This window comes from Fusarium venenatum, assembly GCF_020744135.1.
Source record: "Fusarium venenatum strain MPI-CAGE-CH-0201 chromosome Unknown EDB82scaffold_2, whole genome shotgun sequence".
In the NCBI taxonomy this organism is placed as follows: Eukaryota; Fungi; Ascomycota; class Sordariomycetes; order Hypocreales; family Nectriaceae; genus Fusarium; species Fusarium venenatum.
In genome coordinates this window covers 4656053-4681158 of record NW_027072130.1, presented here as the reverse complement: position 1 = coordinate 4681158, position 25106 = coordinate 4656053, and the positions used below count along the sequence as shown (strand labels likewise).

Here is a 25106-nt window from a genome sequence, read left to right as displayed (position 1 = left end):
CCTTTTTAATTCCTGATTTCCAATCAAATAAGACATTGATTGGTCGACTCATAATTTTGTCGGCGATGGGGAGGCTGAGGACTAACCATTATGACCAAACACTCTGTCTCCCCGAACCAACACATTGCGCCGATATGTCTTGGCTTTCGGAAGTAAGAAATCACAAACCTTTGTCAGATGTCATCATAAGATTCAAAAAATATATATAACTCTACTGCGCACTCATACCGTAATGTTCAATATCATTCATCCAATCCGATCCAAACTTAAACTCACACAAACAATCCATCGCACTAAACATTGAGGACAATCCCAATGATGCAAAACATTATCTCTCAAGTTCCATCTCACTTCACAAAAGTGTTTTACATACCAAAACATAACGAAAATGTCTCCAATTTTGCAGTATACGACATTTCCGAACAATACTCCGATAAGATTGGAAAGTTACCCATGGGGTCTGAAGACTACAAGGTCGAGCTGTGTATCCTTCCGAAGCCAAATGGAGAGCATGTCGGAGATAATGCGCGATTCTTGGTAGATGTTGGCAGCGACAACACCTCGATGTCTGTTCGCGAAAGAACCCTGGGTCAAGATCCTGTAGAGGCACAAGTGTAGGTTCAGTCAACACACGAGATATCATTCATGACTAACAGATTTAGGTCACTTCCAAAACCACAAAACGACGAGTATTTTGTTCACACACACACCGGTAGCACGTCAGCTCGAAGCTCTGGGCGCCTAGCATTTCCATTGCCTGAGAAGCACATGAAGAAGGAAATCATTCGTTATCCATACCTCGCCTTTACCGACGACATCTTCTCCAATAACCATGCCGAACACAGTCAATACGAATGGCAGGTCCATCCAGATGAGAAAGGAGCTCTACGATACGAATTGGTCAACTTCGAGGAGAAGAGTTCCGAAGATCGTGATCATTCAATATTGGCTATCTACCACCATCACGGTTTTGAGAACGACCTGCCTACATCTCACAGTCATGGCGTCTTACTGCTCCCGTCCACTTCGACATCAGAATTTGACATTTCTGTTCTTTCAAGTCTTTTGGCTATTCTCTCGGCCGTTCGACAACAAGCAAGGTTGAAGAAGAGATCACGAATCAGATGTTTGATGGGTTGCATATAATATAGATGGATCGTATGATATTAATAGCCGGATCATGTACATGCTATTTTCTTTTATGTTCGCTGCTAAATACAAACTGATGACTGTTACATCTTCTAACTCCACGCTTTTATTTAACTCCCTGCCTTCGATCAAACTCAACGGCACTGCCTCTAGGGCTCAACGATCATTGGGCCTGATGTAGACGACTTCTCCTTGCCGCCCTCCATAGATGACCCGTCACTCTCACTATCCGCCTTCTTAGACTTCTTGAAAAGTCTAGCAAACTTGCCCCAAATGTTGGCCAACCAGCCATACGAAGCAACGAAAGGTGGCGCAACAAAGTAAACCACCTTGGCGAACCACTCATCGGGAAAGATCCTGACCAGTACACCCCAAGGCAGACTGAAGGCAGCGATAACGATTGAGATAGCCCACTGAACGCCGTCAAGACCATTGGGGTCGATATCGAAAACGCGGTTACCGACAAAGACGATGGCGATCTGGAGTCCGATCATGATGCAGTTGATAAAGATGAAGAACAGGTTGCGGTGGATGCCGACAAAAACGTTGAACTTGTTGTCAAGACGTCGGCAGTTGAGTTCGTTGAAGATTTGCATCCAGACGAAGACGTTGAAGATTATGGTGTCGAGTTGGAGCTTTTCGCTCTCAATGCTCGTGTCGTAGTTGAGGATGGCGCCCCCGGCGAAATAGAGAACAAGAACAACGACCAGCTGGAATATGGATTGACCAATGATCATCTTCCACATCTGTGATTGTTAGTATCGCCATGGAGTTGATACAGATGATGGTGTACTTACGTTCATGGTGATGAGTGGCGCGGACTTGGGCTGGGGAGGACGGTCGAGGATGGCATCGGTAGGAGGATCGGTGGCCAGAGCGAGGGCAGCCATGGTGTCCATGATTAGGTTGATCTATCCGAGTTAGTATTGTTCGCTGATAAAAGCTCCTCGATGGCGGCTTACCCATAGAAGCTGCACAGCCTTAAGCACAGGCTCCATGTCGTCGTTATACATGGAAGTAACAAAGGAAAGGATAACAGCGGTAATGTTGACAGTAATCTGAAACTGAAGGAACTTCTGCACAGCATCGTTGACAGCTCGTCCCCACTTCAAAGCAGTAATGATTGAAGCAAAGTTGTCGTCCATAAGAATAATCTCAGAAGCCTCCTTAGCAACTTCAGTGCCGGAAATACCCATAGAGAATCCGATATCAGCCGCCTTGAGCGCAGGCGCATCGTTTGTGCCATCGCCTGTCACAGCGACAGTCTCACCAAGAACCTTGAGACGAGTGACCAAGACGCGCTTGTCGTCGGGTGACGAACGGGCGAGGACTTGGAGACGAGGAATGACACGGTCGAGTTCTTCTTCGGAGAGCTTGCGGAACTCGGGACCTTCCATGACGATGCCATCGGTGAAGATACCACATTCAGTAGCGATGGCACGTGCGGTGACGATGTTGTCGCCTGTAACCATTCGGGTGACGACTCCAGCGCGGCGGGCGTTCTGGACAGCTTCGGGGACACCAGGACGGACGGGGTCTTGAATACCAACGATACCGAGAAGAGTCAAGTCGCTCAGGTTCTCAAGGTCGGGAGTTTCGTCAAAGTCCTTGTACGCCATGCCGATCGTGCGAAGGGACTTCTCAGCGAAAGCAATGATGGCACCCTCAGCAGCCTTGCGATCCAAAGCATCGATGTTACCGTTTGAAGGGTCGACTTGGGTTTGACAATATCCAAGGACAATCTCGGAGGCACCCTTGATGAGAAGTCGGCAACCGGTGGGAGTCTTGATAACAGCAGTCATGTACTTCCTGGCCGAGTCGAAGGGTTCGATGACGACGATGGTTTCATTGGCGCGTGCTTCAGCAAGAGACTGCATACCGAGATGGTCCTTGGCGAGTTGAAGCAGAGCGGTCTCGGTCTTAGAGCCGATGAAGGTGGCGACACCATCTTCTTCACCTTCGAAGGCAGTGGAGTTGATGGCGACAGATTGGGTGATGAGCTTCTTGGTGTCGGCGGGAAGGCCAGATGCCCAGGAGGGAATATCGGATGTAAAGGTGGAGGAACCAAAGCGACCAGCAGTGACCGTCATTTTATTCGTCGTTAGAGTTCCTGTTTTATCCGAACAAATACAAGTGGCATTGCCCATCGTCTCACAAGCTCGAAGGACTCGAACCAAGTTATTCTCCTTGAGAAGACGAGTGGTAGCGAAAGCAAGCGCAAGAGTGACAGCAAGAGGAAGACCCTCAGGAACAGCGACTGCAATGATAGCAATAGCGACGACAAGAAGGTCGACGAATGTGGAGGCCTTCTCCTCAGCAGGTCGATCGTCACCAGGAAGGTTGGCGCAGAAGCGGAAAAGAAGGATGAAGAACATAAGAACTGAGGCACCACCACCGAGCTGGGCAATAGCAACAGCCAGCTTCTCAAGCTTCTTCTGGAGAGGTGTAGACTCGATATCTGTGCGGACAGACATCATGATCTTACCAAAGCTGCTGTTCACACCGACTGAAGTGCACATGAATGTGCCCATGCCTTCAAGAACCCTTGAACCGGAGATGATGAACGGGTCAGCTTCCTTGGTGCGCTTGGGGTCGGGTGTAAGTGCCTTTGCGCCAGGCGTCTTCTTCAAAGCGTCCGACTCGCCGGTAGCAGTTGACTCATCGCACTTGACATTGTGTCCATCGATGAAGATACCGTCAACAGGGATCAGGTCACCAGGCTCGAGGTACAGGACATCGCCAACAACGATATCAGCGACGTTGACCAGCATTGACTTGCCAGATCGAAGAACCTTGACCTCACGATCATCCTTCTTAGTGTTGAGCTTGACAAAGGCCTTTTCTTTCTGCCAATCGTTATGCGAAGCAACAACCACAACGATGGCAACGGCAGCGAGAATGGCAACACCCTCCACCCAATCAACAGGTGTGGGGTCATCGGGAGCATGAGTCGTTCCGAATGTCTCGTAGAGACCAAGGGCGAGAGAGATGGTACCAGCCACCGTCAATAGAACCAAAACCGCTTCCTGGAAGGTGATCCAAGCTAATCGCCAGATAGACTTGGGTTTCTTGGCAGGGAGCTGGTTGCGACCATATATGCGGATTCTTTCATTGGATGAAGCGTTTTGTGTTTGAAGTTCATCCACACTGAGACCGGCGTTTACGTCCACATTGAGACTTTGCGCCAGACCCTGCAGACCACCGAAACTTCTGAGTGTGTCTAAAGACTTGGGATCGAGGAGCTTGTTGAGATCATCTGGAGTATGGGAGAAGGGAGCATTGTTGGAGGGAGGAACAGGAGGAAACTTGATACCCTTCTCATCTGGAGTTTGCTGGTTGATGCTGGGCACAATGGTTGTGTTGTCGCCGACTGAAGAGACGGTGCCTGCTTCGCTGAGGGACCGCTGACGGGGGTCCAGCATAGCCTTGGGGTCCAGGAAATTACCAGACATGATGGAAGAACGAATCAGAAAAACAAGCCAAGTCCCAAACTAGGATCCTAGTTACCAAGGAAGAAAGCTTGACTAGTGGGGGGAGAAGTATACAAGCGAAAGCTCAGAACCAGTGAGCTGTGATGAGTGAGTCTCTCTATTTTCGGATTTCAATATTTCTTTGCGTGGGGCAATTAAACAATTTATATCTCGCCCTTCATCCTGTCCCAAGGAATCGGGTTTCCCATGTTCAATATGGAAACTAAGCTTAAGTCTCAGAGCAGGGATAATGCATTTCTCTCGTGTTGTTGGTAGACCAAGAAACAAGAGAGGGGGCTTCATGTGAGAAACGTTGTCACTGTTGATAACCAATGGCCACTACACGGGAGATCTGATAATCACCGCTATGGGGCTAGATCGTGACAAGACCGGTGTAGATCTGATTACTTCATCGGAGTACGGAATGCCGGGTGACTATTTGGGTTATGATCTGCCATAGTTACATGGATCAGAGCCAGCATCACATCTCTACTAACCAATAATGTAGATCATTAAAGATGACTCAGCGGAGACGGAGTCAGCCCTCCAAACGAGCTGCTGGTCACATCCCGTCTCGTTTTATCTAGCACAGCCCTCTCTCCCTCCTTATTCTTAGTGAGGATGTGACTATGACGCTCAATTAAGGTCACCTTGAGTAGCATTTACCGATGATAGCTCGTTTTCGATCTCGCCTAACCTTATTACATGAATTGGAAAACCCAGAATTGAGGAACAGTCTGGAACTCGGACTTGACAATGAAACGAATTCCACGGGGCTAAAGGACCGACTAAACGGTACTCCTAACCCCCTAGAAGCCCCCCTAGTTCCAATCTACTGTACCTTAATCACTAATGGATCGCCCATGTTCTTAGTCCGGTGCTCCCCCATCTTTTTTTTCTTCCTCATTTCCGCCTTTCCGATTACCTACACTGGAATCACTTTCCAATTTATCGAAAAATCAGGATGCCTCCACGACGTGCATGCGATGTATGCTACAAGCGAAAGGTAAGCAACATGTTTTTACCCACAATTGGAGGCCTTCAATGTCATATGATACCTACATTTCCTGGAAATTCATCGTTAATCCTTGATTTTTAGATTCAATGCTTGATCAAGACTCAAGGCGAACCTTGTGACTGGTGCGAAAGCCAGGGCCTAACATGCACTTTTGAGAGAGTTATTCAGAAAGATCCCAACAAGAGGTACCTTTTTTTTTTTTTTTTTTTTTTTTACCGACATAGCGTGGATACTGTCTAATCAAAAGCTAGAACCACTTCCGATGTTGTGCAGGAATTGTCTCACCGCGTCGAGTCCCTAGAAGAAGCTCTCCAAACTGCACTAAATGCACCCGCCAGAAGCGCCTCTATTTCACTGTCAGACAGACCATTGGCTTTCCCCAGTCCACCGAGTCTCCGACTTGGAGGAGGATCACCTGGTACAACAACCGTCGCCCGTCACCCATCAGTGATAAGTCCATCTGACCTTCCAGTAAACAACATTGCTCTGAGCAAGCCATGCTACAAATTATCACCATGCCAACTCGGCACGAATTGGTATTTCAAAGGTATCGGTATTCTATCCGAGCGAGGAAGACAATGGATCACATATGGATCAGGCGAGAGAGTCTTCCTCGAGAATTTTAACATTTTTGCAAACCCAATTGGCGTTATTCCGCCTCTAGACTGTTGGCCACTTTCTGATCAGACGAGAATACTGCCGCCGAAAGAAGCCGTGAGACACATCATCGATGCCTTCTTCAAGTCCAAGACATCAGTCTTTTTCCCCATCTTGGAAAGAAGTCTTTTCCAGGACACTATCGACAGAGCGTACGAGGAGGCTGACCCTGGACGTCGTGCGCCAGCCGAAGCCTGTCTTTGGGCGATTACTGCTCTTGTGATGCGCACGACGGATCTTCAGCAATTTGGACTTGGGTTGGAGATCAGGGATTGTCTTTTTGAGGCTACTCGCTTACTAACTCTCAATAATGGCAATACCAACTTGGACAGTTTGCAAGGCACTCTACTTCTGGTAAATAGTCGATATGAACCACATTTTACTTGGCACTGACTAAAACGTTTAGTGGGCTTGTCAAAAGATGAGAGGAAAATGTCGTGAAGCTTCTGTCACATTCGCAAACGCATGCCGTATGGTGTGTGATCTAGGCGGCCATTTCCCACTCTCTCGACTGGCTATTCTACCTCAACACAGTCCCACATTCGACCATCAGACAAAACTACATATCCGAAGACTGTTCTGGATATGCTATTGCTTCGACAAAGATGTGTCGCTTCGTACCGACAAACCACCTCTTCTTTCATCCGACTACTGCGATGTGAACGACTCTGAAGAACCACCATGGTTCAACCAATCAAGGGACATGAATCTCGCAAAGATCAAAGAGAATGCTGTTCGCACGCTTTGTTCGCCAAGGGCGTTCAAGTATACCGAGGGCGAACTACTCGCTCGTGTCAGAGAACTTGATGACGAACTTGAGGAGTGGCGAGTATCTGTTGATCTCCGCTATCGACCCCGTCTATCTATCGTTTCAGACTTATCTTCCTCCTTGTCTTCAAACATGAGTCTCGAAGATCACACATACCTGATTAACCTGCAACTCGACTACCTCTTTACTATAATCAACATCCACACACTCGTACGCAAATGTGGCGACTTGGAAGAAAACCTTCCCGATGACCTTCACAGTGTCGTGCATTCGAGTGCAGACCTCTCTATCGAAGCAAGCCGCTCGATATTCCGCATTCTCGACACAGTCGTTGACTTTTGGAAAGAGGATTCCGTCTACATCGTGTCGCACTTTGCCCCTATGGCTGCGATGCCGCTGTTCATGAATATTCTGATTCATCCACTCGGTAGCACTGCTGATAGCGATTTGCAGATCTTGTCATCGATAAGTAACATCACGAGGAAAATCCCTGCGGAGAGATTGCCGATGGAGGAGATCGAAGGTATTAGAGAGATTAGTGAATTTGTCATGGAGCTCGTGAGGTTAAGTCATAGTGCGGCTTGGAAGGTCAAACGGGGCGAAAGAGAGCATGATCTTGATATTATTCATAGCTGAAGAACATGAGAGAAAGTTTGTACATTAGTTCAACAAGCTGACCTTTCCAGCAGCAAGACTGAAGAATGCCTTGCCAAGTAGAGTAGAGTCCATGTCTCGTAGTTTGTTCGTTTCCATTTCTCTTCGGCGTGACTGCACCTCCCAGTCCTCTAGCTCCTTGCACACTCCATGAGGTCCAAAGCCATAAGCTGACGATGATGCATTTGGCCAAGGCTCATTCGAGTTCACAAACCTGATCCATGCTTCTCGTAAAGCCTTCCCAGTTCTTTCAGCAGCAGGTATAAGACTTATGTCCAGACCTCGGAACAACAATACCAAGTCTACTGCATGGTGCGCTCCACTTGATGGTTGCCATGGATTTGACTCATCAATGAGACATCTATACACAGGTTTTTGTGCATCTGTCCAGAGTTGCTGCAAATGATGAATAGGAAGCACGAATCTGCAGTCGTTAATAAAATCCAGCGCACCCGTCTTACACGACGAAGGTCTTTCTGGATATATGTGATACAGCTGCTTTAGTTCCTGGCTGTGTTCACCTGCAGCATCGAAAGCGCCCGCTATGTCATCGATCTTTGTTTCCAAGATTCCGGCTTGCCAAATAGCTGCCTATTCATCGTCAAAATCTGAATGTCACACTCCAGGGGAATCTCACCTCCTTCTGCACGTCACTAAGTAGCAATGCTCCCGCTTCACCAGTACTTGTTTGCCATCCATCAAACCTATCCTCCCATTCGAGGAAAAACGATTGCAAGCCAGATTGTTTCACAGCTTCGACAATTTTGTCCACCGGCGCAGTTTCCAAGTCCACGGTAGCGTCGATCCCCTGAAACTGTTTCGAAACCTTGTCGCGAAGGGCTGAAACCGCTTGCGGTGGTTGGGGAGGCGATAGAAACAAGGATCCTGAAGACAGGATGAACTGATTTACTGGAGCTTGGGTTACAATATGAGCGTGACAGTAAACTGCGCCGGCGCTTTCTCCGGTCAATGTAATCTTTTTCTGGGTATTTTTAGTGAGTGGTCTGGATTAAAGATTGGTCATTGCTTACTGGGTCACCACCGAAATCTGCGATGTGGTCTTGAACCCATTCCAGAGCTAGCGCCTGATCGCGTAAAGCAAGGTTTGGAGGTCCATTTTTATTTCCGAGGGCAAAGACATTGAGTCGATACTGGATAGAAACTGCTATAATTGGAGTACCAAGGCGGATTGAATCCGCTACAATAGTTGCCATGTCTGGGAGAACGTATCAGCGTAGCCCTTCAGTACAGCAGTAGGAATAATTGGTGAACCGGTTGTTTCATACCGCAGATGCCAGACGCGGCGCTCGCAAACGTAACAGCTTGAGATCCCCCTGCAGTTGAACTTAGTTGACTTCAACTATAGAGAAACAGGGTGAACCCTACCATGTATCCAAACAATTACAGGTAGTTTTTCAGAATAGTTTAGAGTATCGAAATTTGGCACAATAACGTCCAGGTTTATACACCTGAACTCATCTTCAGGTTCGTGTGGAAATTCATGGTGAGGCGGTACACGTAACAAGTGACCGACGTCAACCGGAACTTGAGGACATCGAGGACTATTCCATGAGTTTCTTTGATCTTGAGGGTCCGTATCACAATCTGCTTACCCAAACGTTGTGCAATTCAACTCTCCAGGGTAATCATGGATCTTCTTGGCTGCGGCGAATCGTTGCGGAATCTGGCCGTAGGGTATTCCGCGATATTGCGTCACTCCACCAGTTTTGACTCCGACGAGGGTTGTCCGAAGCGAGTGATGTTTTAAAGTTGTGATCATCTTTTCTGAACCGATAAAACAGCCGATGGTGACTATGTAATGTTTATCTTTATTCTAAAATAAGTTGTCTGAGTCGCCGATAACGTTGCTGCACAAATGAGGGGGGAAGCAGGCCTCTCCACTTTCGGATATAGACGAGCCAGCCGAGGATGCCATTTGATACTACCACACTTTTCATGGTGGAAATATAAGATCGTATGTCCTACACATATCTCGCTGATAACGAGATGGTGGTCTACTATCTACTAGAGCCAAGGTAAATTAATACTCACAGTTGCAAGTTTGTCGCATAAATTACGCAACATATGTGCGGACCATTTAGCCAATATGTCACTGAAAGAAAGAAATCAAAACATTTACATGTATCACATTATGTCTAATAACTACCTATAGTTTATGCTAGGCTGTGTTCCTTCCACGTTACTGATCCACCCGTACTACATATTCGGACGTAACCACAATCTCCCCATGTCCCGCTTCCAATCCTTGTTTCCGGCCGTGACTCTTGCTTGGCTGAAGCCCACCCACAGCTTTAGCGATATTTTGAGACCTTATACCAAGGTGTGAGTCCCGATGTACTTTGTTGGCACCTTCGAGCGAGACTTCATCACCACTACCTTGCCCATCAGCTGGTACAATATGGTCCTTCGATCCCCATACCGTGTCCCCCAGATCCGTTTCATCAGGACGTGATCGCGAGCTGACTTTGTTCTTGTAGTCCCCGAGGCGATATCCCTGACTATCGCCTAGACCCGGAGTATGGGTACCGCTTTTAGAAGCCGAGACTGTTTTCTCAACGACTCGCTTGAGAAGTGGATAGACCATGGGAAGATTTGTGACGACGAAACTAACAAATGATTCACGGACAGACCAGTAGCCTGACTGGGCTGGATCAGTATTTCCTTTCTGACAGTGATATCAGTATGTGGTTATGATAATGTTGAGTGCCAAGCACTGGGTCAGCTTACTGTGAGAATAGACACGGCTCTCAAGATTCCGAATATCATTTCTAGAAGCGCTCCACTGAACATGAACATGATAACAATCTTCTTGCGCCAGGGCATCCTAGCCTTCCAGATCATCTGAAGGTGACGAGTCAGTCTAAACATCAACAAGGGGGGTTGAGGCAGAGATATATACAGGAAGGGGAATTGACATCAGAAAGAAATCTGTGGCGGTATTCATGGCCATCACGTAAATAGTCTGTATGTATGTGATAGCTGGCAGGCAAGAATCTGGACATCGCGTTAGATTGGACGGGTGAAGGGAATCGTAAAACGCACTTTGTGGTTCTGGGTCAATTTGCCATTGCTTCTCAAATGGTATGCACTTGAGAAAGGCTATCAAGAAGCAAGATACGTATGTCACGGGGATAATAACAGTACCCCAGCGAGCATATCTCTTTGCTGAAGCCACACCTTCGCTGAAAGGAAGATTAGCTATCGAGGAAGTACGATCAGAAAAGGTTTTCCTACGTGAGGCGTAGATAGTAGACAACCCAATAGCCCTTCAGTAGCCATAACAACGTCATGTAGAGTAAAAGCCCAATGACATGCGTCTTGGACCCGTTTACTCGAAGCGCCCATTCAGGACTATCCGGGTTATCCCTCAACGCCTGACGTTGCGCAGATGTTATGCCGTTGTTCGCCAAGCCTTTCCAGTATGCGACGACGAAGTATGCTGCTACTGACTCGGCGGTATACACTATCTGGACAAACACAAGGGGTTAATATAGTCTAGTACAGCTGGCGCACATACTGACTCACTGTAGCTAACAACATGAGAATATCATCCCACTGGATGCGTCGACCGAAAGAAGAGAACTGGCTGTAATAACGAAGACCGACGATAAGGTACGCTGCTCCTTGGAGGCCCCATACTTCCTGGATGAAGGCGTTGGCTGCTGCTTGTTGCTCGGCTTGGGTTGCCATCACTGGGGAGTCATATGTCCGTTAATGGGCTGTATAGCAACAATGAGAGTTGATATCATATGATGATGGACCCGACAGGATGGATTGCATGGTATATATATCACAAATAAGGAGCCATGTGCCTACTCTGCAGCGATCGCTTACACAATCGCATCTGCAATCTGCAGTTCACCCGGAGGGATAGAGATCCGGAAGATCATTTCAGGGGCTCGGAGTGAAGCCTCAACCAGCCTCTTGGTTTGGATGTGAAATGTCAAGAAGAGAATAAGATCGTTGGAACTTAACGTTTATTGGTTCTAAAAGGTCGCTCGGGAAAAGCGACTTCGACAAGCGATATCTGATAATTGATCTCGAATCCATGGTATGAAACAGGGGAAGCTGGAAAGGGCTACCAAGAATTGCAGCCTGATAAGACCTGTCATATTATGCCAAGTGGACTGGATTCTCAGCCTCACGCCCATTGTAGGAGACAACCAACAAGATTGTGCTCTTCGTCTATCATAGTTCCAAAACGGATTCTTGCAACCCACTCTCAACGAATTAGTATTATAATGTGTAATAATTGAACTCGTAAGATATATCTTATTGTGGATGGGATTTGCATCTTCACTTCGAGTCTCATGCGTGGAGTGAGAAAGTTGACTCCTCGCGATATAGTTGAACTTGACCACGTATCAATTGACTTCTTGTATTCTTAAATGACCTCCGAAGGCAAAATCTGGATTGCCCATCCACAACAAGACTTCTCTACCGTCTGCAGTGACGTCTCATTTGTCGACCGGAATCACGGAACCGCTGTCGTCGATCTTGAAGCCTGAGAGCTGCAGCGGGTCGGCCGGTGTTGACCGCGAAATGATCCCTGCTATTAATTCCTCAACTGTTCGGACAAGTGATAAGTCGCGTGGGGGAGAAAAGGTTTATGAGTGGGGAATTGCGGTAGCATTCTATACGAGGCTGAAGTAAACGGCGAACGTTGGAACTATTGAACGGTAGCGATTGAGTTAAGACATCTTCACTGTTTATCACATCAGCATAGTGACTGCGAGAACAAATCATGGCTGAATGGATTGTGGAAAGAGCGTTAGCAAGTGAGAAAACAACGCCTAGTTTCGACGATTGTCATTATTATTTCCTAACTTGACCTACGTCCCTCGGGAGTTGTGATACATCACCTGCACAAACCCTGTCACTTTTCCTCCTTCCTACTTCAAACTTGGTAACCCAGCCTTGAAAAGTCGCCTCGACTACCGCAAGCCGAGCTCATTAAAATTGCTTCTTCCGCCCTGAGTTTTGATTGCAATTGACAATAGCGCTTCACACACCGAGTAACGTCTCAAACACCGGCACAAATGACTAACGAGAGCAAAGTCGACGTGTAAGCCTAATTCTCACAGCTCAAGACTAATGCGGGGTTAGTCTCGGTAATGGAACATGCTAACAATATCACTGTTGAAGACTCGTAGTTGGCGCCGGCCCTGCTGGGTAAGCTTACCCTCCAAAGCTCAATTTCACGAGGAATAAAAAGCAAAACTAATCATGGTTTCCTACAACTCGCAGGCTGATGGCGGCAGCATGGATGGCTCACTGTGGCGTAAATGCTCGTATCATCGACAAAAGAAATACCAAGATCTTTTGTGGTCAGGCTGATGGCCTGCAGTGTCGAAGTCTAGAGATCTTCGACAGTCTCGGCTTTGCAGACCGTGTGTGGAAAGAAGCTAACCATATGATTGAGGTGTGTTGTGCCCCATGTCAGAGACGTGTAGTACCTAATGAGTTTCGCAGATCTGCATGTGGGTATGTATACAAAATTCTACTGAGTATGTATGAGAAGTTGAGCTTATTTGTTCTACCAGAATCCTGGCCCGGACGGTATTATTCGTCGGTCTGATCGTATTCCCGACACGATCGTTGGTCTTTCGCGTTTTCAACAGGTTGTTGTACAGCAAGGTCGCATCGAGCGTTTCTTTCTCGACAACATCAAGAAGTACTCTAAAGATCAGATAAAGGTTGAGCGTGCTATTTTGCCAGAGACCATTGAGATCGACAAATCCAACATTGAGAGTACTGAAGGCTATCCAGTCACAGTCAAGATTCGCCATCTCACTGAAGAAGAAGCGACACCTCCCCAACAAGCCACCGCCAGCAAAACTCAAGCTTCGGATGGCCTTTTCAGAAGTAACTTGGTATTTGACGATGAAGTTGACAATGACAGTGCTCTTCGTCAGGCTCAAGATCGTGACGCTGTCACTGAGACAATCCATGCCAAATATGTCATCGGCTGCGATGGAGCACGAAGCTGGGTTCGGAGCCAGATTGGATTAGAGTTGCAGGGCGAGGCAAGCGATTTTATCTGGGGTGTCATGGATATCATTCCCAAGACTGACTTTCCCGACATTCGCATGCGATGCGCAATTCATTCGGCCGAGAATGGGAGTCTTATGGTCATCCCCAGAGAAAACAAGCTTGTTCGGCTGTACATCCAGTTGAAGGAAGTAACTCCGGACGCTTCAGGCCGTGCAGATCGATCAAAGATCAGTCCCGACATCATCTTCAAAGCTGCGCAGAAGATTGTCCATCCTTATAAGCTGGATTATGAGTATTGTGATTGGTGGACTGCTTATCAGGTACGTTGTTGTTCAGATGTCACCATACACATTTATTAATGTTCCATTCTAGATTGGTCAACGCGTTGGCACCGCCTTTGACTCTCATGAGCGAATCTTTCTCGCAGGTGATGCTGTACACACCCACTCGCCAAAGGCTGGACAAGGCATGAATGTCTCCATGCAGGATTCGTACAATCTGGGATGGAAGATTGCTCTTGTCGTCAAGGGTATCGCCAAGCCAGATATCCTCAAGACATATCAAAGCGAAAGACGTCGCGTGGCCCAAGACCTCATTGAGTTTGACCATCGCTTTAGTCGCTTATTCTCTGGTCGCCCAGCCAAGGATGTCATGGACGAAGAGGGTGTCAGCATGGAAGAGTTTAAAGACGCATTCGAAAAGGGAAATATGTTTGCATCGGGTCTATCTGTGAATTATGGACCTAGCAACATTGTTGCTAAAGCAGGTGATCCATTGGCTCAGGCGGATGGTGCTAAGGTGGTTTCGCCTCCTGGAGTCTCTTTGACTCAGGAGACATTTACGAAAAAGCAGGCGCTTGCTTCTGGCATCCCAGTTGGAATGCGCTTCAACAGCTTCAAAGTGCTGAACCAAGCTTGTGCCCGTCCCTATCACTTCCAGGAACGTTTGAAAGCAGATGGACGATTTCGCATCGTGCTTTTCGCAGGTGACATTCTTGACCCTGCTCAAAAAGCTCGAGTCGAAGAATTTTGCAATCGCCTCGATCAGCCCAACAGCTTCCTTTACCGAGCCACCCCCGATGGACAAAAGGTTGATAGTGTCATCGAAGTTTTGACCGTCCACTCTTCCAAGCGCTGGGATACTGACATCATTCGGGACTTTCCCTCGATTCTACGCCCTTGGGATGAGCAAACTGGCTATGACTATGAGAAGGTTCATGTCGACGATGTTAGCTACCACGAGGGATTTGGAAACGCGTATGAGAACTATGGAGTTGACAAGACGCGTGGATGTGTAGTTGCTGTGCGGCCAGATCAGTATGTTGGATGGCTGGGTGGTTTGGAGGACTTTGATGATCTATCGGACTACTTCCAGGGCTGTTTACTGATGAAGGACTAAACTATTATGTAATATGAGCAATGGTTCAGACAGTACTTGAGATTATGACGGAACAGTTCCTATGATGCTTCAATCCTCCGCATTGGCAAGGTCACCCTATGCCTTCTTGACCACTCCACAGCACGATGAAAAAAGACATCCTCCTTCACCCTCGCCACAATGACATCTATGTCAGGCTCTTCACCCCTTTCCAAAACTCCTTCAAGCTCCGTTAACAAGGCCTGACAGTCCCAGCATCCACAAGCACGATACTCCTGTCCAAAATGCACACGATACAGACTCCTCGTTTCTGCAAAGCCGTCTCCTAGCTGGGGCTTCTCGATAGTATCATCGTGATTGACAAATTTGCCTGCCAGAACCTTCGTCGCCTGGCCATAGTATTTCGCTGTGCATTGGTGCGTGTGCCAAACAAGATCTATGTCCAGCGTCGGCACAACAGTGTTTTTTGACATCTTGATGAGTTTACAAAAGTTGAGATAGCGACTGATGCCGCGACGAATGGTTCCATCGAGTGCAGGGCTTCGAATCCACATGTAGGAGTTCATCTTGTCAACAAACGAAGCCTGTCGAAGAACAGCATCGCGCAGTTGCTCTGCGAGAGTTGAGCCGAAAGTCTCAAAAAGATCTGCGTACTCCTTGCAAGGGCTTTCGTATACCTTTGGAGGATACAACAAGCGCTTTATCCTCATTCTAGGCACCCCTTGTCGTGTGGCATTAGAGAGTGTTTTCCAAGATACCATATCATTGTACAGGTCTGGCACGAACCCATGACTACTTCCGTAACGACTAGCTGCTATTGGGTTGAGTATGAATCTCCATTCGTTGTTATCGATGGCCTCGTGGACATGCTTCCAGGGAAATTTGATAGAGAAAAGAGGCTCTTCTGAACAGGTCTTGTAGAAGAGTTTTGGGTTCAAGAGGAAGGAGTGCCAGACCATGAGGATATCTAAAGGTGGGAGGTTATGTCTTGTAATTTCTGTAACCGTGGACTTGTTGAACTCTTGTCGCCATGCAAGAAAACGAATGGTTGCAAATTCCACATACAGAGGCCACTTGATTTGTCTTCGCTCCCAAAGGTTTTCGTCCTTGAAAGTCTTCGTAACGCCTTGCGCACCTGTCTTTTCCTCCCTCCGAGGTTCCGTCTGCATAACCTCATCCAGATCTTTCGATACAAGGATGTTTTGTCGCAAGACGAAGAGTGTTTCCAAAAATTCGAGATGTGTAGCGCATTCAGCTTCGTTCGGGAGAGCCAAGTTTGGAGTTTTTGGGTTTGTTGCTGAATTGCCATTTGGCATGTTTTCGAAATTGAAGATGGTGGAATTGGGGATGATAGGAGCATCTACGGCCTTGTAGGCGAGTTCGTAGGGTTTGCCGGTTGGGTCATTAGGCCTGTCTGGGCCTGAAACCATGTCTTTTCCCCTCTGGTGAAGGGAGAGTCTCGTGAATCTGTCTTCGAGAGCCATCTTTACGAATGTCTGATATCATAAGATAGAGCTATCGTTCCCTAAAATCGCCTTTATTTTTATCATAAAAAAGGTCTCTGGAAGGCATGGTAAAGCAGGATGAGACATCCGTACCATTGGTCAGGATCTATGCCAGAAGCTGCCTCGCCATGGCCCCCAAACAGAGGCGTGCCACACTTCAACCCCCCTGCATGCCAGCCGCAAACAGCCAACGCCCGACTGAAGTGAGGACCTAAAATGCTAAGGTCTGGACTTGCCGATCAAGGCGGGGGACATTCCGCGCTGGCAACTTAACGCAAGCAACTGCAACTTTTAGTGTCCGTCATTCTCTAACTCTACATTTTCCCCCAAGCCGTGACCCTTATGCGAAAATGGATACCTTTCACAAGTCCTTCTTTTCCATCTTCATGATCGTATGTGGTTATTTGATAATTTGTAATGTTGTTGTTATCTTCAGAAAGTCAGCCGCGAGGTTTGGCATTTTGCGCTTCTGGTCGCTCATTCCATTATGGTTGTATGGCCCTCTTGTTGTGCTTAATCCCTGGTGGCGACTAGGCCATCTGGATAGAGGGCGTCAGTTTCTTGTCAGTCTTCTTGTGTTCTGTTATCGACTTCAACTAATTCTGACAGGGTATTTGGCTTACGCTATGGCCGCTCGTCAGCTCAATTATTGCTATGAGATGCGAGGTACGAGGATCGATGGGCGATTGGCACTCTTGCCAACGGAGTCGCGGGCCGTTTTACATCTTATGTGCCGATTTGGCCATCATATTATTCTTGATTGTCGAATCTTGTCGGTATCCGATTCCTACAGAGACAAAGGATTGGACGTTTGGCGGAGGACTGGGTAAAATCATGGGGATGTTTGTTATGTAAGTCATCGTATCGCGCTCAATAAAAACGAACACTGACCAAGGAATAGTATTCTTCTAGCCGCTCAAGATGTTTTAATTTTCCCCATTGCTGCATTCCCTCGCTACGTCGCTGCACCTGCCATCATAATCTGCAGGTTTTTCCAACCAGCAAAGAATAAACCGCGAGTCACAAAATGGGCATTTCATTTTGAAGAACTGTTATCTCAAACACGAAGCGACAACGCGAAAGCTTTGGCAACGATGCTGCGAGATGATGATATTGTTGGGAGAGTCGCCCGTCATCTACACTACGATGATATGGTCAACCTCTCACTGACATCAAAGCTGATACGCACGTCGATATTTTATCCGTCTCTCGAGGCTCCTCGGCGTCGAAATCGTGCAGAGTCACTATGCGTTACTTCATGTATTGATGGACAGAAGACAGAATGCTGGGGCTGCGAGCGTGTGATTTGCTTTGTAAGTAAAACGCGTGTCATTATTGATACCATTCTAATCTCGTCTCAGAAATGCACACATCAAAGGTCAGACATTCAACTTTCCCGAGTTAAAGACCATTTCGCCAACTGCTATGCTGTCTGCATATACTGCTACCTGATGTCGGCCCCTGGAGGCGCGGCGCCCTTTCAAGCCAAACGAAACATGCAGGACCTGGAGTTGCAGCATATCAATTGCTGTGCGTTCCAGAAACCACTACTAGGAAACGATAACGTTTTACTGTGTAGGTACTGTGCAAATTTGGACGGATCAGCTGTCACGGCGATGAGGGAAGCAAGGGACGAGTTCTATTTAAGCAAGACACTACCAAGGAATGTTGAGTGTGCGATTTGTATGAGGACTCTAACGACAAGGAATTCGAGATGGTGGTTTTGTAATCGGGGACGACATGAATGTCACTGGGCGGGACATCATACTTAATAATGGATACATAACCTCTCTGCGTGCCATCTACTATCCTCCACAACCTCCACAACCACCACCATCGCCGTCGCCGTCGCCATCACCTGAAGCCTCTGTAACACAACCACTTCCACAAGTATCTCCTGTCATTCCCGGACTCCCAGCCGCACATCCAGCTCCAGCAGCACCACAAATGAAGACCCCTACACCACAGCCTCCTGCTCCGGAATCGTCTGCCTTGGTCGCTCCAACATCAATCTTCGATGCTCTCCAGTCCCTCAATTTCTCATACTCAGTGATTCGTAATGGCAAAGCATACAAGGACCAATTTGCAACAAAGTAGCGATGGTATGCACCTTTTTCGAAGTGATGGCTGAAGGGTTGTGCACGATGGATGCCGCCGAGCTTTAGGCGGTCCATCGCTTTGTCCGAGTCGCCATGGAGCCAGTTTGTCGAGGCACGGAATTGAGGGTTATATGACATGGCTACTGCGGTTGCCAGGAGAGTTTCTTGACCGAGAAGGACAGTAAGACGGTTCTTGAACCAGTCTGTGTCTGACATGAAACATTCAGCATGATTCCTTCTGGTCGACTTGTCCATAAGTGTCGGGACAGGAGGATACAACTCTCTGCCCCGTGCGAGGTGAAGAGAAGCGATAGACCATGAATCAAATGGAAATGCGAGCACATGTTTGGAAATGTTACAATCACCACAATTTCCAGGATAGCGATCATATGCCTCTGTGCAATCCCATGGAAAGACATCTTGGTAGGGATAGATGGGTCCCTCAAAGCCACCCCAATCAGTCCAGTACTCAGAGAGTGAGTCGATGATATCCGAATCATCATAACGTCCATAGCGAAACTTGAAGAGATATTCTTCTGTCAGGCCGTTGGGGACATCGTATCTAGACAGTGCCCGTACCGGAACGTCGGACCCAGGTCGGCATACAAAGCTCATCAGATAGAACGCCTGGAGCTTACTATCGAACGGTTCAGAAGTGAAGAGAGAACCAAACAATCCTCGGTCGATTAAGTTGTCGCAGAACGCCTGGCAGCTGTTGGACTGACGATTCCACTCAAGTTGAACACCCGGATGAAGAAGACGAGTTGCGATGCTTGTTATGTATACTTTAACTCTTGATCCAAGATACTCCTTGATATTTGAGAGCAACCGTTTGGAGCTCTGGTTCAGCAAGGCTTCTTGCTCTGGGAGTTCAAAGTTTTCATCAGCCAGATAGTCGCTCTCACGAATAAAAGCATTAATCAGGCCTTCCTCAGTGGTGGAGTCGAAGAAATCACAAAAAGCACCACCAACTACTTGCTTCATGAATGCTTTGTAGCGCTTATGATATCGTGGTCTGTTTTGCGAGTAAAGGATGCGATCAGTCTGGCCCGTAAGAAGAAGGCTGTTGGTGATATCTTCTGGGGGGTCGCGGGCGACTTGTAACGAAGGTGGATCCCGACTTGTGATGAGAACACCATCCGTGCTATCGTTGTTAGTTTCCGCGTCTAACCCTTGTCATAATGGAACTTACTCTGCAACGCCGTTTTCTATTATAAGAGGTCCAAACCGGATGGCCATGTGCGTATTCTCATACGGATTCTCCCCAATCGTAGACTGTATGTAGGTGGGAATACCCTTTATCTTATTGGTACTGGACCCATCACAATACCCATATTCTGGTCTGGACGTCTCATCATGTTCCGACCTGTGAAGTTGCTCTCTGGAAGCGCCTGAAGGCCTTGGTACTTCGTCAATGGCAGGATCTCTCTGCCTTAGTTTGAGTAGGCTCTCATTCTTGACAGACCGAGACTGTGTAGACGCATATTTTGCTTCTGCAAAAAGATCCGTGACTTTGTAGAGCCCGCATCCAACTCGACCTAGGCCTCCTTGTATGTGATTCCCTTCGTCAGCGACCGGGTCAATAGGCCAAAGTGACCTAGAGCGCCCATGGGTATCGCGTCGCCGAATGGTACTGCAGTAACAAAGCCGCCGGCTCATTTCTGGTGTCAATGCAGTAGGCAGACAAGATTGTTTGTACTTCTTGACAAAACGTGTCTGGCCATAATGTGACGCATGATAACATTCTTCGCAGATAACCACACAGTCACTGCTAGTGTCGAGAAATGTACAGCTTCGAATGACGTTCTGACATTCCGAACAGCGTTGTGGGACAAACACAGGCTGGTTAAGAGCATCGTAGCAAGACACCTTCATCTGAGCAGAGGCAGGCATTTTCCGTATAGTGGGATGCTGGGCATCATCATCTCGGTACTCAATAATTTTGTCAATATCCAGAAACTGTGCCGATTGCAGAAGCATGCGTGCTCGTCGTCTTGTTGGATCTAGTATCTTTCGTTCACTGAGTGCAGTCCTCAAAGCGCTTTTAACGCTCTGACTTTTCATGTCGGCAAAGATATCCCAACCTCGACCACGCAGTACTTCGTCGTAAGATGGCGGTTCATTGTTGGTTTTCTTGTCACTTTTCTTTTTTTTCTTCGATTCTTGGTTTGTCTTATTCCGCTCGTGGAATTGACGTGAGATGTCGGATACCTGATCAATAAAGGTATCGTATCCATGAATATGATGATCTTCTTCATCTGGCAGTAAATATGACGTCTCTTTGGACAATTGCCAATAACGAAAGGTGAGGAGTAGGCATGGTAGTTCACGTTCCACTCCTTGCCAGTACATTTCGAGAAGTTCATGTTGGAGATGTTCAGCCGCCGGGCCTATGTTTGTCCTGGGAATTGGAGGTGATTTGGTACTGCACGCGCTGCTGCTGGCTGACGCTTCAGGCCTAGAGAGAAAAAAGAATGATTGTAGTGAAGGCATATTTGGTAACGGCACTGTTCACAACAGATGGTACGGTTCATGATAAATGAAAAGGTTCAATTCTTCCTTGTTCTTTTCCTCATGCTTTGACACAAGTCTCGACCACTCTATGCAGGCGTTGCGGGGAAGGGCGGAAAAGGAGCGCACGTAGCTGTAAGCGTGTGGCTCAATTAGCGATCGACAAAATTGCAAGGCAGACTCGATGCATCAGCTGCTAGTTCAGACATGTATTTCGTGTGAGCAGCGCAGGCTTGGTGACACACCGATAGCTGAGCCTACTCGCCCAGTTGCTGTGTTGTCCGATCGGACCAACGTCCCTACCACTATGTTCGAGATCTTCCATGATCACCAATTTCATTGCGCCTCTATTAACACACATTTGTAGCTTTCAACGCGCTTTTAATTTACCGTGCGTGCGCATGTCTTTCCGAAAATGATATACCGATGCTTACGCAACATGGTGGAGAGGTAATGTTCCTGGTGCTGCCTTTGTCGCCTCTTGTCACTAAGTATGTACTCTGCATGCATCAGTCCGTTAGGTACGGAGGGCCATTACGCCACATGATTCCACAAACGCAAAACCCATTACATAATTCATCACTTTCAAAGTCATCATGCCAAGACATTGATTCGGTTGGTCGGGCTTACGCACAAGGCATGAGGAGACTACCTCACTGGTCAATAGGGAATAGTCAGTTCACGGACACTATCTGTCTCAGAATGTACCATGCCAATTCTTTGGTGGGTATATCAGTGTTGACCAAGACCCGAGACCGGAAGGGCTCTTCACAGCCATCACAAAAGACGTATAATGAAGAATGTGACCTGATTTGAGGGCATGACAAAAAGAGGCCTGATCACCATGAGCAAGACTCGAGCCTTGTATGTGGTTGGATAGTGAAGACTCCGGAGGCAGGGAGGGTCTACCGCGGATTGTCAAGCTTGAGTTTCTATGGATTCAAAGTATTCACCGTTTTTTGGATACTGGCGCATTCTGGAACCTTTACCAGCAGCTTCAAGCCACCTACGTTCAAGTTGATGGTACTCATTTTCCTCTGACCTAATCCCATCGATGAGCCAACAGCTAATGAATAACCCAGTGGATCATCGATCGAGGCCTACAGACCAGGGGAGGCGGGTAACTCGATCTGTGCACGATATGACAAGTGATAATATGTCACTGTACACATTTTAAACTAATTTTGTTCCAACCTTTTGTGGTCCAGTTTAGCATTGCCAAAATTCTACCTTGCTTTGCGCTCAACCTGTCGGGCGTTTTTCACAAATTTAAGGTTAGGTTAGCCGTTCCGCTGTCACCTTCGTAGCTTTTGCAGGAGATGTGTGACTGGTGCCAATTTGTGAACCAACGACCCTCAATGTTCGTAGCGGCAACTTAATCATAGGGCAAGCCATTAATTCCCGATGAAGCGTCTTGCAGCTCTTAGATCTTGGAAACGTTACATTTGCAGCTAGTAAATCTCAAGGCACAATATTAGTCGACGAGCTGAGAATGCAGAATGCCAAAAAAAGGAAATATGTCTCAAACTTCCTGGAAATCTAGATATTCTGGCTTGGCCCTTGTCTACCAAATGTTAAATGATAATCATCCTTGAAAGTCTTTTTTTTTCCACGGCAATGCTGGGCCCTTTGCTTGGAAAAATGCTTTAAAGTTTCGGCTCATATTCCCGTACTTGCTAAAGCCAAGTACGACGCCAATCCCTTTATAACGTCATCTTGATTGAGAATGGCTTCCCACGCAACGGGCCGGCTGATGTAGATCCTAAAACTGTAGTCGGATTGGCTATCACTGAGGCACTAGACCACACTTTAAGACAGGGAGTCGCTCCCGGGCTGTTATCCCGACCACTCACGACAGATTTGACGAGACAATGGGCTCTAGTCGCCGATCTAAGCTTGTTTTTTCTTCAGACGGATAACGGTTTAGGGACAGTGAAAGATTCCGCATTCCTTTCTTTCAATACCCTGCAGGCTGTGATTCGGTACGTCGAGATTGACAGCGGAGTTGCGTGAAACGGAAAAACATTAGCCTGCGAAACATTGACGTTGGTGGTTGGGAATGCATCCATGTATCAATAGCCTAAGCAAGGGAGAGGGATTTCTCTTGGCAGAAACAGCTACGCTCTGAGACAAATATGATCTTCACCCCGCGCGTACTTCGCATTTCGCAAATGAAGCCACTCAGGAAGTAGCGAATGGGTCATTTGACAGCCTTTGGCAAGCAACTGACCAAGATTGAAATTGAAAAGTTTCAGATATGCGGCTGAGAATATTACGATCTTCCATATCCAATCCGGAAGTCGTATTAACAGAGACTTGGTAGGAGAATGGTTGACACTGTGTGATGATTCTCTGTGCCATCACGGAAAAGCTAAAAGAAATTCTGCGAGTGTCTCGGTTCTTACCATCCTGGAGACTAATGTGTTGTTACCTCCCAACGTCGCTTACAGATACCTTGATTCGCCAGTTAATACACTAGACAACATCAATATAAGTTAAGTGGAAGGGAAAAATCAGATATCACCAGCTGTTGCCTTTAATGGAAGTATCGAGTATTGCACAACCGCACTGTTGATCAGGATGAGGTACTGTCTTTTTAACGGGATAGCAAAAGATTCTAAAACAGAAGAAGTGCGAGTCTCAGTTTTGCAGGGAGTGTCGTGATGATGACCCTGACCAGATATCACATACCAGACAGATCATGCTGCTGGCCCAAAAGAGCAAAACAGGCTCACTTGTCAACATGTGTGTCAATAGCGTGGGCTATTGGGTGTTGAGCTTCTACAAAGCTATGCGAGAGTGTGATACTGTCAATGAGTGGTAAGCATGTAGCTCTCGCGAGGTTTCCGGACGCATGATGACGCACTATCAAAGGACCAGGGTTCTTTTTGAGTAGTCTTTGCGGATACAGGGCTGCTCGAGGTTGTCTCCTCAAGAATGAAACTCGACGAGTCCATCTGAGAGGCAATCTCTGGCAGACTCAAAAGTCTATAAGAAGGGACACTCGTCCCGCTCCAACTGTCAATCCTCAGCACTCACAATCACACTTTTCCATCACCACTTTCAAACAATCATCACTTTATCAACAAGATTCTTCAGATCCCAACAAAGCTATCAAAATGAAGTTCACTCTCATCCTTGCTCTCCCCGCCATTGCCCTTGCGGCTGCCACTCCCCCGACCGTCGAGAAGAGGCAGCTTCCCAACCTTCCCGACCTTGATCTTCCTCTCAACGTCCCATGCCTCCTAGAGGTTGCTAACATCCGCCGGTGCCTCCCCAACGTTGGATCCGGAGCCACCCCTATCGTCGGTGATCTCCTTCAATGGTAGGCCTAGTCCCAAGAGAACAAATTCTTACATCGTAGATCACTAGCTGACATAACATAGTCTCTTGAGACTCCCCCTCGTTGTCGTTGCTGCTCTGGACTGCGTTGATGTCCCCGTCAAGGCATAGATCCGTGCCATTACAATTCATTTCTTGGAGGATTGGGTTAGAAAATCGGCCACATCTCATATAATTCGCCTTGTCCTGCTAGCGGATACCTAAATTAACACTCTCTTGAGGCGAGCTCTACGAGATATTTTGGCTTTTGATTTGTTATTCATGGATGAACTCATGACTTCCTATTCTGTGATGTTTTGAGTGAATGTCTCTTTCCACGCTGTGCCTGACTCTTGTGTGATATACTGACATCCTGTCAAACGTGAGTGTTGCTCAACCCGTGAATATTGAAGATGAAAAACACTGAGTTAATCGCTAGTGAGTCAACTAATTAATTTGATCAGTAGATTTAACGCCTACCCTGTGAGTGAACTAGTTCGGTGTCGTGGTTGGTTGACATGGTGGATCGCTGTAATCAATTGAGGAGTAAGCCAGTAATAA

The 25106-nt window shown here is 47.2% G+C and overlaps 9 protein-coding genes across 9 annotated transcripts; 5 read left to right on the top strand and 4 right to left on the bottom strand.

The window, feature by feature from the left end:
* Nucleotides 1-95: 95 nt before the first annotated feature.
* Nucleotides 96-1228, top strand: EDB82DRAFT_574760 (uncharacterized protein). Its single transcript, XM_065609954.1, has 2 exons — nt 96-614; nt 663-1228. Exons 1-2 carry the CDS (start codon nt 316-318, stop codon nt 1144-1146), a joined length of 783 nt encoding a protein of 260 aa, XP_065464781.1. The 5' UTR covers nt 96-315; the 3' UTR covers nt 1147-1228.
* Nucleotides 1229-4917, bottom strand: EDB82DRAFT_498600 (uncharacterized protein). Its single transcript, XM_025734627.2, has 3 exons — nt 2112-4917; nt 1947-2060; nt 1229-1895 (listed from the first exon to the last, which is right to left on the bottom strand). The coding sequence occupies exons 1-3, from the start codon at nt 4599-4601 to the stop codon at nt 1299-1301; spliced, it is 3201 nt and encodes a 1066-aa protein (XP_025585414.1). The 5' UTR covers nt 4602-4917; the 3' UTR covers nt 1229-1298.
* A 666-nt stretch (nt 4918-5583) lies between these two features.
* EDB82DRAFT_545395 (uncharacterized protein) lies at nt 5584-7699 on the top strand (the record flags this gene model as incomplete). The annotated part of the gene is made up of 4 exons (XM_025734626.1): nt 5584-5625; nt 5719-5822; nt 5889-6648; nt 6701-7699. The coding sequence occupies 4 exons, from the start codon at nt 5584-5586 to the stop codon at nt 7697-7699; spliced, it is 1905 nt and encodes a 634-aa protein (XP_025585413.1).
* Nucleotides 7700-8318: 619 nt separating this feature from the next.
* EDB82DRAFT_429403 (Alpha/Beta hydrolase protein) lies at nt 8319-11428 on the bottom strand (the record flags this gene model as incomplete). Its single annotated transcript, XM_065607681.1, has 11 exons — nt 8319-8699; nt 8749-8933; nt 9004-9051; nt 9104-9279; nt 9331-9551; nt 9930-10403; nt 10466-10579; nt 10638-10732; nt 10781-10920; nt 10973-11205; nt 11345-11428. The coding sequence occupies 11 exons, from the start codon at nt 11426-11428 to the stop codon at nt 8319-8321; spliced, it is 2151 nt and encodes a 716-aa protein (XP_065464780.1).
* Nucleotides 11429-12647: 1219 nt separating this feature from the next.
* On the top strand, nt 12648-15130 carry EDB82DRAFT_566649 (FAD binding domain-containing protein; the record flags this gene model as incomplete). The annotated part of the gene is made up of 6 exons (XM_065609832.1): nt 12648-12803; nt 12884-12910; nt 12986-13226; nt 13282-14052; nt 14105-14959; nt 15014-15130. Exons 1-6 carry the CDS (start codon nt 12778-12780, stop codon nt 15128-15130), a joined length of 2037 nt encoding a protein of 678 aa, XP_065464779.1. The 5' UTR covers nt 12648-12777.
* A 30-nt stretch (nt 15131-15160) lies between these two features.
* EDB82DRAFT_167901 (uncharacterized protein) lies at nt 15161-16808 on the bottom strand. The gene has a single exon (XM_025734622.2). The coding sequence runs from the start codon at nt 16591-16593 to the stop codon at nt 15190-15192; it is 1404 nt and encodes a 467-aa protein (XP_025585409.2). The 5' UTR covers nt 16594-16808; the 3' UTR covers nt 15161-15189.
* Nucleotide 16809: 1 nt separating this feature from the next.
* Nucleotides 16810-18620, top strand: EDB82DRAFT_167852 (uncharacterized protein). Its single transcript, XM_065607106.1, has 4 exons — nt 16810-17177; nt 17224-17465; nt 17516-17927; nt 17976-18620. Exons 1-4 carry the CDS (start codon nt 16965-16967, stop codon nt 18384-18386), a joined length of 1278 nt encoding a protein of 425 aa, XP_065464778.1. The 5' UTR covers nt 16810-16964; the 3' UTR covers nt 18387-18620.
* On the bottom strand, nt 18403-21495 carry EDB82DRAFT_167843 (uncharacterized protein). The gene is made up of 2 exons (XM_025734619.2): nt 19906-21495; nt 18403-19857 (listed from the first exon to the last, which is right to left on the bottom strand). The coding sequence occupies exons 1-2, from the start codon at nt 21204-21206 to the stop codon at nt 18420-18422; spliced, it is 2739 nt and encodes a 912-aa protein (XP_025585407.1). The 5' UTR covers nt 21207-21495; the 3' UTR covers nt 18403-18419.
* A 2848-nt stretch (nt 21496-24343) lies between these two features.
* Nucleotides 24344-25104, top strand: EDB82DRAFT_536163 (uncharacterized protein; the record flags this gene model as incomplete). The annotated part of the gene is made up of 2 exons (XM_025734618.2): nt 24344-24549; nt 24611-25104. The coding sequence occupies 2 exons, from the start codon at nt 24344-24346 to the stop codon at nt 24675-24677; spliced, it is 273 nt and encodes a 90-aa protein (XP_025585406.1). The 3' UTR covers nt 24678-25104.
* Nucleotides 25105-25106: the final 2 nt, after the last annotated feature.